This window comes from Phodopus roborovskii, unplaced genomic scaffold (genome assembly GCF_943737965.1).
Source record: "Phodopus roborovskii unplaced genomic scaffold, PHOROB, whole genome shotgun sequence".
Lineage (NCBI taxonomy): Eukaryota > Metazoa > Chordata > Mammalia > Rodentia > Cricetidae > Phodopus > Phodopus roborovskii.
This window is the reverse complement of record NW_026126540.1, coordinates 17,172,030-17,186,402: the sequence shown is the minus strand read 5'-3', so window position 1 is coordinate 17,186,402 and position 14,373 is coordinate 17,172,030. Positions and strand designations below refer to the sequence as shown.

The 14,373-nt window shown below is 40.0% G+C and overlaps 1 protein-coding gene across 1 annotated transcript in view; it reads right to left on the bottom strand.

Moving 5' to 3' along the window:
* Dchs2 (dachsous cadherin-related 2) overlaps positions 1-14,373 on the bottom strand; it is a 221,061-nt gene that overhangs the window by 104,944 nt on the left and 101,744 nt on the right. Inside the window, exon 2 of the mRNA XM_051199069.1 lies at positions 9,056-9,247. Within this exon, the coding sequence (XP_051055026.1) occupies positions 9,056-9,247 (192 nt within the window). The remainder of the gene's footprint in view (positions 1-9,055; positions 9,248-14,373) is intronic.

The window sequence follows — 14,373 nt, the reverse complement described above, 5'->3', positions numbered from 1 at the left end:
TTTAAGGAACATGGCCCAGGAAACAGATACTATAGCAATGTCCCCATCACACAGTGGAACACTTGAGAGCCCAAAGTAAAGCTCTATCCACCCGTTTGCAAGACCAGAAACTGCAGAGAAAGATAGAGTGAGCATAAGGGCCTAGGCCCTGCTCCAAATGATGAGACAGACCTTGATGATCCCCATGGAAGGACTTACCCTCCCTGGGGAGCAGAAAGGGGTTGAGATGGGGGAACAGTGGGGGGGGCATGGGAGGATGGGAGGGAGAGAACTGGGATTGATATTTTTAAAAAAGAAAGAAAGAAAGAAAGAAAGAAAAGGAAAGAAAGAAAGAGTGAGCATGACCCTTGATTAACCTACGTCTTCTGGAAAGTATGTAAGGTAGGGTCTGGCATCTGATTTCACAGGCCTATCACTGAAATGGAGGGCATAATACAGATACACATTTTTAAATAATTCGTAAATGTCAACTATGAGGTCTGCCACACAACTTTCCTGGAGAGAAAATGTCTATTCTATGTCTACTTACACCAGATAGAGGAGGCAACAACAGGTCAAAGACAGGATTCCACAAGCAAAGGATTCTGTCTAGCTTGGTAAACCAGTAGAGTTACTGGAGTTACTTAGGGGAGCAGGGCAGCTTGGGCAGCTGCATCCCTAAAGCACCATACCATTGCATGACTGACAGTTCATGAAAGCTGTTATCACTTGAGTGCTCTGCATAGCATATTCACACTACCTAAGAGTCTCCTCCCAACAGTGTTTACCCTATAGATTATACATCCCGGGGAAAGGACATAAGGAGCCTCATGGGTTGTCTTCTCCCTCCATCTGGAAATTCTGGTGGTTACATCCTCATGAGGGTCATCTGCAGGTGGACACAACTGCTCTGATTCAAGATAGCAACAGTAAGCATATCCAACCCAGGGAGAATGGCCATACTAGATCTTGCAGGCTCTACATCCTAAATACTTAGGGACAGATAGGTTTGTCTAGCAATATTTTAAAAATGCATTTTGGAAAAGTAATGTAATGTATCCCATTAGTAAAATACATACTGCAGGGCTGGCAATATGCCCTTCAAGGGTAATGCTATTTGTCATTCAAGCCTAGGAACATGAGTTAGAGCCCTGAAACCCACATAAATTGGGAAGGAGAGAAGTGACTCCATATCATTGTCCTCTTACCACATACTTACCATGGTACACATACACACTGCATACAAATAATAATAATAATAATAAATTTTAAATGCAATATGTAAAGCCTTGGTGCATATCTTAAATTGCTAACATTTTTAAATATGTTTATCTTACAGCTAATATATTTATACTGAAAATAACACCCAAAAATGAGAATTAGAAGAATAAAATTCAAAGCTCTGATGCTTTCTACTCAAATTCCCAGGTGGGACCCTACTAATGACATTTCTGAAGTGGCAATCAAATAAGGTTTCACAAACAGACAGGGAGGTTAGCAAAGAAGAAGTGAAGCTTTAAAATTAAGTAAAATACTCTTTGTTTAAAGGAAAATGTGAAAATGTGAGGTGGTGGTAAAAACCTTTAATCCCAGAACTGGGGATGTAGGAAGATGCAGGTGGATTTCTGGGAGTTCAAGGCTAGCCTGGTCTATAGAGTGAGTTCCAGAACAGCCAGCACTACACAGAGAAATCCTGTCTCAAAAAGCAAACAAACAAACAAGAGTTGTGAAAATGGCAAATTCACCAAGTCAGTTCTTTGCCTGAAGACCCTCTTTCTGGTGTATTCCAAAGTGAAAAAATCAGTAACTCATGGACAAATTTGTGCTTTGAAGGGCTGCTGAGCAAGTGGATCCCTATATCTTATGCCAGGAGAAGGATGTTATATGCTAAGCTTAACAAAGCAATCCATGGCAGACCACAGTGTCCTTGGGCTTTCCTCAAGACTATAAACACACACAACATCTCTGAAGATGGAGGTCATATATCAGTCTGACACGACTTTTTCTGTCTTGGGATGAAGTTACACTTAAATGGCTGCAGTCATGCTAACCTGTGGGATTTTACTCACTTTTTCCGAATCACAGAACTCTCTTTGGAAGGAGCATGTTGGAAAACCAGCATCTCACAAGGCACAGCAGCGGGAAAGTGAATCTAAGCACAGGTACTTCACTTCTCAATGCCCTACAATAGGTTGTTGTCTGGCTCATAAAAACATCTCCCAGTGCCAATCGGAAGAGACTCTGAGGCAGAACTGCTCATGAAAGTGCCAGAAGATTCCTTGCAATTACAAACTGTATTAAGCTTCAAAGTTGAAAGATAATTGTTTACACAGCAGCATGTGCCTAATTCATTCCCTAAATCCATGCATTGATATTTATCAATTTTATCTCAGACTTCCATCAATAAGTCATGGATCATTTTGATTAATTTTGATCATTTCATTTTTAAAGTTAATGTCAGAAACACCTGAGCAATCTACCTGAATATAAATTCCTTCATGGTATGCTGGGGAAAGTACATGTCCTTTGAAAAGGCACAAAGCTTGGAAACAGACCCAGAAGGCTGCTTGAGACAATCAGCACATATGGAAATTTTTCTCCTACTACTTCTATTTTGGCAATTTTCTACTGTCTATTCTCTTGCTGGTGCATCCTGGGACTCCTAAATAGTGGAATATTAATATCTGTCCTCTACAACTTAATAATGGAATATTAATATCTATCCTCCACAACTCTTAGCTCTAGTGAGCTGTACTTTGCATCTTGATGCACTAAGGCAGAACTTACATTTCGCGCACGAAGATGAAGAGAAATGAGTGCCCATTTTGCTAAGGAAAGATTGGTAAGCTCGGTATCATGAAACCCAAGCAAGACAGAATTCAATGAATATTTCTCAGAAATTAGCTTTCTGAGAAAGCGCAGGGGGGTGGGGTGGATGAAAAAAAGTTTAAAAACTGAGAAGTAGAAACAACTATTTCAAATCTATTTGCTATGGCATGGAGGAAAAAGTAAATGTTTTTTTTAAAAAGGTATATGAAATTAAAAGGAGTTTTGTTTTGAAGGTAGAGGTTGCTATTATGTCTTGTTTGCTATAGGAGTCACCCAAAAGAATTTGAGAAATTCAACTATACAAGAAGAAAATGTCACTAAGGAGTAATAGCCTAGAACAGGCTGGGGTGCATGGTTCCTAAGGTTCAGGGGGACTTGCTTCTAATGCACGCTGTGATTTGCTGTCAGGGAAGCTGGCAGAAAGCACAAGCTGCTAACCAGGTGAGGTAGGAGACAAGTGACAGGAAGAAGAGGAAGTTCCTCTCAAATGCAAGTGTTCTTTTTTTTAGAGCAGAAAAAGCAGAGCTCAGACAAACCTGGGATTTTACCAGTTTCCTAGGAAGGGAATTTGCATGGGAGTGACTTTAATGATATGTAATACTCCATTGATCTTACCAAGGAGGAATTCCTGTCTGCATGGGAAGCACTGTGCTGAGTGACACAGGAGATTAAAATAAGGAGTTGGTGAGCTAGGAGTCTAGATTTCAAAGGAAGTGATGATCCTTGCAAATGAGAAAGTCAAAGTGTGAGGAGGCTGAGGTTGGATGGGTACTGAAAACTCAAAACTCTGGTAAGGAATGATGGTTGTTAGAATTAGGATGTTGAAAGTCCTTCAAATGACCCTGTGTCCCCAGGTGGTTCTGTTTGGAGATGCTGTGGGTCTTTAAATTGTGGATTGCTGGAGGTCCTTAGGCCACTTGGTGTGTGTGTGTGTGTGTGTGTGTGTGTGTGTGTGTGTGTGTGTGTGTGTGTTTTATGGGGATTGTAGGATGCTGGCTTATTTCTCTTTGTTTTCCTTAGTATGAGGTAATGTTCCACCATGTGATTCTTCCATGAGTTTTTTCATCCTTCCAGAAGTCCAAAGAATAGGGCTGCTCTAACATACTTGAACCTTCAAACCATGAGACAAAATAAAACTCCTCTCTTTAAAAGCTAGTCATCATTGATGTTTTCTTGTGGTAAAGGAAAGCTGACTACCAAAGTGATGGGCATGAAGACTATGAGATAAGTTGGGTACAAAAGTCTTAAGTGACAGAGAGTTGGAAACAGGGCAGTGACAAACAGGGGTATCTGCACTACATTTGTGAGATCCAGAATTATACTTTAAGTTTTAGTTTCTGTGCCTAAGGGATCCATAAAACAAAAAAATCCCTCTAACCTGTAAGCCCCTTTTCTGAGGACAGATACTTCCTGAAATACTGGAGACTATTGTTTAAGTAAGATAACAAGTCACATGGTTTTGCTCCCCTAGACAAGTTTGTTTGACCCAACTTCACAGGATGTGCTTGATCACATGTAGGCAGGAGGTACACATGTAGGATGTATGCTTGCCCCTGATTACATGTAGGAGGGTGGTACAGAGACAGGAAGTACGTCAGGATATATTCTTGCCCTTGATTGAATCTGGTGGGAAATGCATAGCCTTATGGGTTTGCCTTCATAAGTCTCTGCAAAATGTGATTTGTCCTTTTCTGGGAACCCTGGAGTGGACCTCTCTGGATTACAGTAAATGAGTTTGAAGAGTGGACTGGGATATTGATCCAAGGTAAAAGTTGAATTGAACAAGTGAGGTGAGAAGGTGGGTCATGATGATGAGGAAGCTTATGTTTTCAGAGATGAGAATGAAGAAGGATAGTGCTAAGACATGTCAGATTTAATCCTTGGATGCACAGGTGGAGGGAAATTTTAGATTTGGCCCAAACACCTTAGCTGGAACACTGGGTAACTGCACCAAACTCAGATAAGTCAATTAGTAATCAGTGAAACAAAAGACTAGAATAGGAAATTAAATACAATACATGCTAGAGAGATGGCCCAGCAGTCTCTTAAGTCACACACACACACACACACACACACACACACACACACACACACACACACAATTTGAAATGACAATACTTTTATGCAATGGGACAAGGTAACGTTAGAAAGTAAATGGATACACTCCTTTATTCAGAAAGCTTATTTGCAATTCCACCTGTACACACACCATAGATTCCAACTCCAATAGCCAGCTCTTATCATGAAGACACAGAATGGTAAGAAGCTAAGCCAATTTACTCTCTAGAGTGTCTGTCAAAATCCTTCCTTAATCCTTGAGTGGGAAGATGAAGTAGAAATCTTTTTTGTTTTGTTTTATTTTCTAGACACATATTTCAGTTATGAGATTCCAGATGTAACAAAAGTTGGGAGAGAATGATAAATGCATACAAACAAAAGAGGGCTTTGTTTGTGAAAATGTATCAGAAAAAGAAATACAAAGCTTAAAAAGAGGGATGGTATAATTAAATTGTGGAGCTTAACTGTAGACGATAACTTGACTGCCAATCTAATTAATTGGTTCCATTATATAATTTCATAGTGTCCTCCGTGTGTGAGATAAATAGCAATCACTGCAACAGCAAAAAAAAAAAAAAAAAAAAGGATGCTTCAGATGTGGTGTTGGTAGAAGAGGAGAAGTGACTGGACTATAAAATATATATGACAGTCATAGCAAAGATAAATAGAGCAGCAGAGAAGATGCACAGAAAATCTGGGGTGCTTTATAAGAAAAATCACTCTATCGATAGATTAAAACCTCTTAGGAACCCCTGCAAATGGATTTTCAGCAGTTTTCTACCAAGGGCATGCAGGTCATTTATTAGAAAGAGAAAAAAAATCTGAGGGGAAAAAAAAAACACAAATTGTCAGAATGATTCTAAGTAACAAAGGCTCAATTTATTGTTTTAAATAAACACATCATGTCCAGAATTCCAACTTCTTAAACCTAAGATACTTTACCTATTTTAATTATCCTACAAATGCTGTCTAGATTATTTTTAGGGGCTATTTATTTAGTCATTAGCAATTTTTATCTTCATCTTTGCCAGCCTTTTTAATGACATGATTCTGAGCAATTTATGCTGCTAGTTAACACTGTACTGAGTGTTTATTAAAGATGTAACATTCACCCTATTGAAACCCTGAGCTTATCACAGGACTTCATAAAGATTATGCAGTAACACAGGACACTGACTTCCTGACATATGCCCATATGTTTATCTATTTGTGTGTGTGTGTGTGTATACACATGTGCATGTACATGTACATGTACATATATTGTGCATGTATACATATAGCCAAGAACTCACATACTGCACCTATAATTCTGAACATCCAAAATGTTCAACAAGGTCCTGGTGTGTGGAGAAGGAAGGCAGTTCCTCTTCTAAAAGGAAGAATATGCTTGGCAGTGCCAATTAAGGCCTAGGGCTTGGCCATGGGATAATTGTTTATAGCCTGAGAACCCATTTTCCACCAATACCAAAGCTACTGTGTGCTAGGTCTCTGATGTCCTTGGGATATCATTTGTTCCCCTTGTAAAATATTGTTTGATGAGCTTCCCACTGACTTCTCCCATGTATGATAGTTTCTGCTGACCACATCCCATTTTACTCCTGGAAATAGTATATGAGATGCTATACTTCTTAATAAACTTGCTTACATGAGACATCTGCTTGTGCAAGACCTCCTGATCCCAAACAGTACTGTCTTCTTTATTTTCTCCTCTCCTGTCCTGCTCACTTAGGATCCTGTCACTGAAGAAGGACAGACTGATCCAGGTAAACCTATGCTGCTTCTTGTGTATACACTGCAAAGCATACATAAGGAATGTTGTAAACACTTTGAGGTCTAAGCAGGGTCAAGATCAGAAAGCTGTTAGAAGCCTAATAGCTTTGATAAGCTACCTTCAACCATGGAATGCTAAAAGAACTTAAAAGGAACTCTGTGTCCCACACCTTCACCAAGATTAAATGTATCCTTCAGCGTTTATCCTGAGACAATGGATTGGTCCCTTTAGGGAAGGGATAATTAAATGAAAAAAAATTGTTGGTGTCATGAACTCAACATCTATAAAATCAGAAAAGATATCTGAAATAAAGTTAAAGTTTGGAATCCAGTTCAGATGCTCTCTAGGCTATGGTGATGGCTCAAGGAAATGTACACTCAGTGACTTTTGCTGGGGTGTATACACCTCCCAAGTGGAGACATTTCTATCCCTATACAGACTTATGGTTCTTCATCTGGACACCAAACCTAAGAGGAAATCAAACTAACCTTGAAGGTCAGAGGTGGCCACCAGAAGGAAACCTGGGAAGTTTTTCTGGCAGGGAACTATTTTCTGGCAATTTCCATGGGAGTACAAGGGACATATGTACTTTTAGCCAGAATACATTCACAAGGAGCAATATTTACACAGGGACTGGGCTTGTATCCAGACTGAACTACCAAATGTCTATCACTCTGTTTGAGCACTATCAGTAACAATAACTTTGGAAGCAATTATTCAGATAACCACCAAGTTTTCAGATGCAATTCTTCCTCTGAAAAAGAAAGCAGCCATTATGTGAGGACTGAGATCACCACTTGAATCTCACAATGTCATCTGGTGTTCTGGTGGCCATGGTGTTGAACCATGGGCTACAACTCTTCTAAGGAGAGATAAGAGACCTAGAAGGAGACTTCTGTACTGCCCTATCATTCTGTGAATGAACAATGAATTATGGGACAGCTAAAACCACCAAAGTTCAAGAAGAGAAAACAGGGGCTAGGCAAGGATGGAGGGTGGCCAAAAGTGACAGGAAGCAAGCAAGACTGTTGGGAGACAACACCCTGAAGTCCACTCCTGGAGGGGGTCTAAATGATAATCACAAAGGATGAGACCATGAGCAGTTAAACACATGCTCATCAGCTCAAGATAAGCGACAGCAGCAAGAGCCAGGAAACACGAGCTGTTATTTGAGACATTATGGGTGGTAGTAAATATAATTATGTTGAGTAAAATAAATGTAGCACGGGAAGAGAAGTGCCATGTTATCCCACTTATATGGAAAATACAATGGTTATTTCATAAAATAATGGTAGGATGTTTACAAAAGTTTGAGAAGAATTTGAGGGATGGGGTGATGTGATGGGTGTAATCATGGGGCACAAGTTAGAAGCACATAGAAGGAAACTCTGGTGTGCTTTACATAGCAGGGTGACTATAGACAATGTCAATGTGGCACACACTTCATATAAAGCTAGAAGAAATGTTGTGTTTGTAGAGGTAAATACAGTTAACCCGTATTTACCTAAACAGAACTGACATGGCTGCCCACAACCATTTGTGGCTCCAGTTCTAGGGCAATCTAATGCCTGTGCCCTCTTATGGCCTCTTTAGGCACAAGCTATGCACAAAGTGCACAGACATATATGCAGGTAGAACAGTCACATGCATAAAATAATAAAACATTTTTAAAAATTATGAGGTCATCAATATATTGAATCTGTCAAATTTATAAGGTCAAGAAGTTTATATTCAAAACAGGAGAAAAATAGTCACCTTTGGTATCAGGTATAATGAATCATTATTCAGGATAATAAATGGTTGACATAAGAGCATTAGTGTTGAAGCAATATACCTAGTAAATGCAAAAGGAATGACAGAATTAATGACAGATCATTCTGCTGATAGAAAATGTAAGCCCTAAAGAAACTTGAAACCACTCAGGCCCCTGTGCTGAATGCCAATGTATAGGGAATAGTGAAGACAAAAGAACAAATTAAACCAATCCTAAGAATGCAATCAACCACATTTATCACATGGGAAACATACAGGAAAGTGACCTGGTTTTCAAAATGCTGTTGGAATGGTAAGGGTAATGTGGGAACTCAAGGGTTATATGAACCAAATTAATGTTCAGTCTCACTTGGATGTGGATCCAAACATACAAGTTATTAAAAGATATAATCAAATAACCCAGGACCTTTAACATAGTGTGGATACTGGAAACCATCAAAGATTGATAAATGGTATACAGAAGTTCTGTTTTCTTTGAAGTCATTATCTGCTAGAAATATTTGTTGGTGATAAAGTGACAGCTAGTATTGGAGGTCAGTAGTGTTTGTGTGGAACATGGTGAGTTGTCATGTCATTCCCGTGCTTCTGTGTGTTCGCTGTAGCTCACTTTTGAGAGTGTTTGGTGTTTTAATAGCAAAAACTTACCCCATCCTTAGCTTTCACCAGCAGGTCAAAGGTGCCCGGATCCCTTTCCCTGTCTATGTCTTGGGAGACACAGATGCGCCCATCCTGTGGGTCAATCTGGAATGCTGGAGGTGCTTCATAGCTTTGGAATCCATCATAAAGAGAATACTCAACCAAGCCATAGAGCCCTGCATCTGCATCAGTGGCTTTCACCTGAAAGACAGAAGGAAAGTCAGTGAGCCCACAGATATGCTGCCAATATTTTTTCATCCTCAAGTCTGCTCAGAAAACAGCACCCTGGTTTAACTCTTTCCAGCTTCAGCGTTTCTCCTCTTCCTTTGGAGAATGCTTTCCCACTTTCTTGGGCCACTCCAATTAAAAGGCTGAGGTCTCATATTCTCTTAGTTCTTTTCACTATACTTGAGTGACTTTGCCTAATCGCAAGGATTTATAAACATTCATATGACTATTAAAACCTACAAGATATCCGTTGTTTCCCACTTTGAGAGCAGCAGTGTGAATACAAACAAACAAAAAACAAAAGAACAAACAAACAAACAGAAAACGGACAGTAAGTGGTATAGTTTCTAGAAAACCAAAGCCAATATAAAATTCACCCTAGAATATGAGAGATGCATCTTCCAAGTCAAGTTTCTATCTAGAAGGGATGTCCCAGCCAGAGACCTGCATAGCCATGCCTACTAGGTACTAACTATGCCTCTCTTGTCCAGCAGGCACACAGAGATGAAATGACAGCCACCCCTCCCTCATTAAAGCGGGTACATAGCCATGGCTGCCTAGGGGAAAGTGTGTTTTGTTCTTATCCCATACATGACATTTTCTATATCGTCTTATAGCCAGGCCAACTAGAGCTATGAAAATATGAAAACATTTATTTTAACTAACTATATTACACTCCTCACCAAAGGGGATGAAGATCAAATCCCACAGTGAGTGTCTAAAACACACAGTACCAAATGCTAAGTTCTGTCCTATATGTGCATGACAGTGAACATGCAGTACAATGAGGAGGAAGCAATGATAACCAGTAACCAAGTAGAGAAAATGTACACTGGTTAAAGGGATGATGCATCGCCCTAAGGTAGGAGGAGAACAGTAAAGATCCCATTGCAATACTAAGAATAGCTATTTGAATTTTATATTTATTTCTAGAATTTTGCATTAACACTTTCAGAGCAGTTGATCAAAATAAGTAAAACCAGAGAAGGAGAAACCACAGATAAAGAGAGGCTATGTGTAATGAGATACATAGTGGGTTTCATAAAACACCAGATTCCTAAACCTGCAGGCTCAATGTAATTTCTTTAATTTTTTTCTTACCCAGTTAATAGCAACAGTAAACATCTCATGGTACTTACAATAAAAGAGACACTGTCTTTATAGTATGATGTAAGTATTCACTTGATTCCTTGATTCCTTGATTGTCACACTTCCCAAATGATACTTCATCCCCCAAACAGGTTCAAGAACCAGCCTACCCCTTACAATACACTGTCTTGAGCAGGTAACTGGAACGTGACTTTGGGGGTGTTTGGGTAGCATACTTTAGTGTTTATCACAAGAGTCCATCAGGCATCTGTGATGTTGGGAAACATCCTAATTAAAATTCACAGGACAGACTGATGACAACGGGCTACCTGGCCGTCCATTTCACAGATGAAACTTCCTTCTTTGTCTTTGTCTTTTATATTTATCTCCACATCACCTGTCCCACACTTTCTGGCAAATCATTCACTCTCTGCAACCAGCCAACATATTTATAAGTTACCCTTTTCACTAGCTGGATGGAACCAGACAATCTACAAATTTCCCTTCTGCAAGGGATTCATGTCCAAATCCATTTGGTCTGGTCTACACTGACAGCTTTTAATAAGTGACTAACCGCTGGTTCCCAAAGACAACAAATACATCCTCCAAAGCCATGTGGTCGTCTCAATAATTTTGGCTGCATCAGAAGACAAATTCAACAGAATAAATTCTGAAATCCATTCTCAGCCTTTAATAGCATGTATAACCAAGTATTTTGGCTCATATCAAAACATGTTCCCTGTTTTCACTTTAGGGCTTTTTCTCATGGAGATTTTTGGCAGAGAAAAATACAAGGGATCGAAAGTCAGAAAGTACCCATCTCAGCTGGTGCTGATTGTTCAGACTCTGAGCTCAAAACCATAAAATCAGAGTGTGTACCCCTTTGCTCTTCACTACCCCCAGAAATACTTACTTCCTGTTCTAGCAACATACCCCACTGCCTGGTATAATGGGGCTTGCAATACCCAGTACCTACTGACTGGTGAATAGATAGATAGATAGATAGATAGATAGATAGATAGATAGATAGATAGGTAGGTAGGTAGGTAGGTAGGTAGGTAGGTAGGTAGGTAGATAGATAGATAGATAGAAAGACATACATACATACAGACAGACAGACAGACAGACAGACAGACAGACAGACAGACAGGCAATTTGACAGCCCGAATGTGAAAACTGCTTCCTCTGTGCCTCAGGAGGAAATCTTCATGAATTAGAAGGCTGGGCCACAGGCTTCTCTAAAGAACCCTGCTGATGTCAGAGCGCAGAGCTGCTTGTTCCAGTGCTAGCACAAGCTCATAGCCTGGGCAGAAGTTGAGATGACCAGGGAGGACTGTACATCCAAATCTACCTCTTGAGCTGATCCCAGAACACTCAAGCTCCTGCCGCCACCTCTTGGTCTGTCTCACTCATCTCTTTCACACTCAAAGTTGATGGGTTTACTTTAAGTTTATTTTAACTCATAACTATTCCCATTGGTTTTGACTTTCCACAAATTTAATTGAGACATTAAGGAACTTACAAATTATTCATCTGATGTTGAGTGCCCTTCTCCTGTGATTAGCTCCCTGTGAGCCAGAGAATTCTTATCACCCTTCTCATATTAATGTCGGATAAGGATTCCTCCCTAGGAATGTGCCCTGCACACATCTGGAGAACAGGCCCTTATGAGTTTTGGCTGAGAGGGGTCTTGAAAGAAGGAATGCATTCATACTTGCCCCTGAAGGTCAACATAAATTCTCATTCATTTCTTCATATTCATCTTCCAATTCAGTCAACATGCTTGAGAAGACCACGTGATTTTAGAGGACGTACCCATTGTCTTTGGAAGCCCAGGGTTTCTCAGTCATTAACAGCTATAAAAATGGACCTATGTACATGCTGGAACCAAGATAGGCCCACCCCTTTTGTGGGAAGGTTTCCTCCTCAATGTCAGTGGTCACACTCACAATGGGTCATATTCCTAGCCATTCACAATAGCAAAAGATAACATTCTTGTTGCAGTAAGTGAGTGAAGTTCTTAGAAAATCCCCAGAGTCCCTTACTACAGGATAGGGTGTTCAGGAGAAAGCCTTAGATAACAACTTCAGACAAAATTTAAAACTAAATAACTCTCCCTTTTCTCTAACAACTTACAATATCGATTCTATAGGCATATAGCAGTTTTTGTTGTTGTTTGTTTGAAAGAAGCAAAGATGCTGACATGCACCCACAGAACTTCAAACAAAAAAGAAAAAAGAAACATAAAACAAATCCTTATATTTGAAGCTCTTAGCTACCCACTGATCCTATATCTAAAACAAGACAGTACATTGGAAGTTGGATCCAACATTGAGGACCACAGTGATTCAAGCCTGTCACTCTCTGAACACAATTTTGGCAGGTTCACTAACAATGTTGCCTTGCCAAGTATTTAATATACAATGTTATCAGTTTCCTGCCTTATGCTATGAGTCATCTATCAGCCATAGCTAATCATTGCACCTCAGTGAAACACATTTCTTACAGTCTGGTGGGCTCTCTCTCTCTCTCTCTCTCTCTCTCTCTCTCTCTCTCTCCCCCTACCTCCTTCCCTCCCTCCCTCCATTCCCTCCATCCCTAACTCATGTGCCTCAGTTGTCTTTCTGGTTCTGTAGTCTTTTTACCAATCTTTTCTTTTCAATCTCTGCTGACAACTTAGAATTCTGATTTTCCAAAAAGTGTGTTAGTGCCATTATCCTGTATGATCCTGTAAATATTACCTTACAGGATAGAACAGCAGCCACCTTACATGACAAAATGGGATCTATTTAAATATTTTGTGAGGAGACACTTATCCTGGGTGATGAACCTTGGGTACAGTGACAAGTGTCTTGTGGAGAGGCAGAATCAGACCTCAGACAGAAGAGGTGGTGGTGATGTGACCACGGAGTGGAGTAATGTGGCTCCAAGTCAGACAGAACCAGATGCAGGGACACAAAGAAAGAGTCTTCCTAGGCCCCTCGGAAGATCAAGGGCCTGTCAGAGCTAGGATGTGTCATCACCAGAACTGTGAGATGTGGCAGCGCAGATTCTGATTTCTCTATTGATAACATTGTCTCTCTTCTGCTAGAATTTAAGCCCAGTGACATATGGGACACTTTCCTCACTTCTTAACCGCATCTTCGGGGACCACAATACTGGTGTCCTATTTACACAGAGAGAGGAGCCATAAATTCATCTTGCTTGAAAGAATGCATCAAATAGTGTACATAAGATGCAAACATGGAGCCAGCGGATGGCTTGGTAAATAAATTACCTTGTTGCCAAACTCAACCAACTGAAGTTGATGCCCAGAACCCACATGGTGGAGGGAGAAAACAACTGTGGCAAGTTACCCTATGACCTCTACACATAAACCTTGGCATGCGCGCGCGCGCACACACACACACACACACACACACACACACACACACACACACACACAAATACATAAATAAATAAAATGAAAAAATAAAAGTATAAAAAGCAAAGTGTAGGTGAGGCAGAAGGATTTTGTGCTTCAGGCTAGTTGGGCTACACAGTGAATTCGAGGCCAGTTTGGGTTACGTGGTACACAGCCAGACTTCGTCTCAAAATAAAATAAATTCACTAAATGAAGTAAGATGCAAACATGCTTAAGAATAATTTTCTTTGCTGTTCCACTTGACCTATGAGTGGAAATATATAAAAATATTTCATGACACTTACCAACTCTCAATGAGGAAGAAATTTTCATTTTTTTTTTTAACTATGTGTATATGTGTGTTTGTACACAAGGATGCAATCCTCACAGAAGCTGGAAGCAGAGGTTGCAAAACCTGTATCTGGAGTTTCATTTGTTGTCAGCTTCCTGATGTAGATTCTGGGAACTGAACATAGGTCTCCTAAAAGAGTAGTACATGCTCTTAGCCACTGAGAAATCTCAACAGCTACAAAATTTTCATTCCTCAAATAATTTACTAATCAATATAGAGATCACAGATTAAAACCCATAAGTTTTTGTTCAAAGC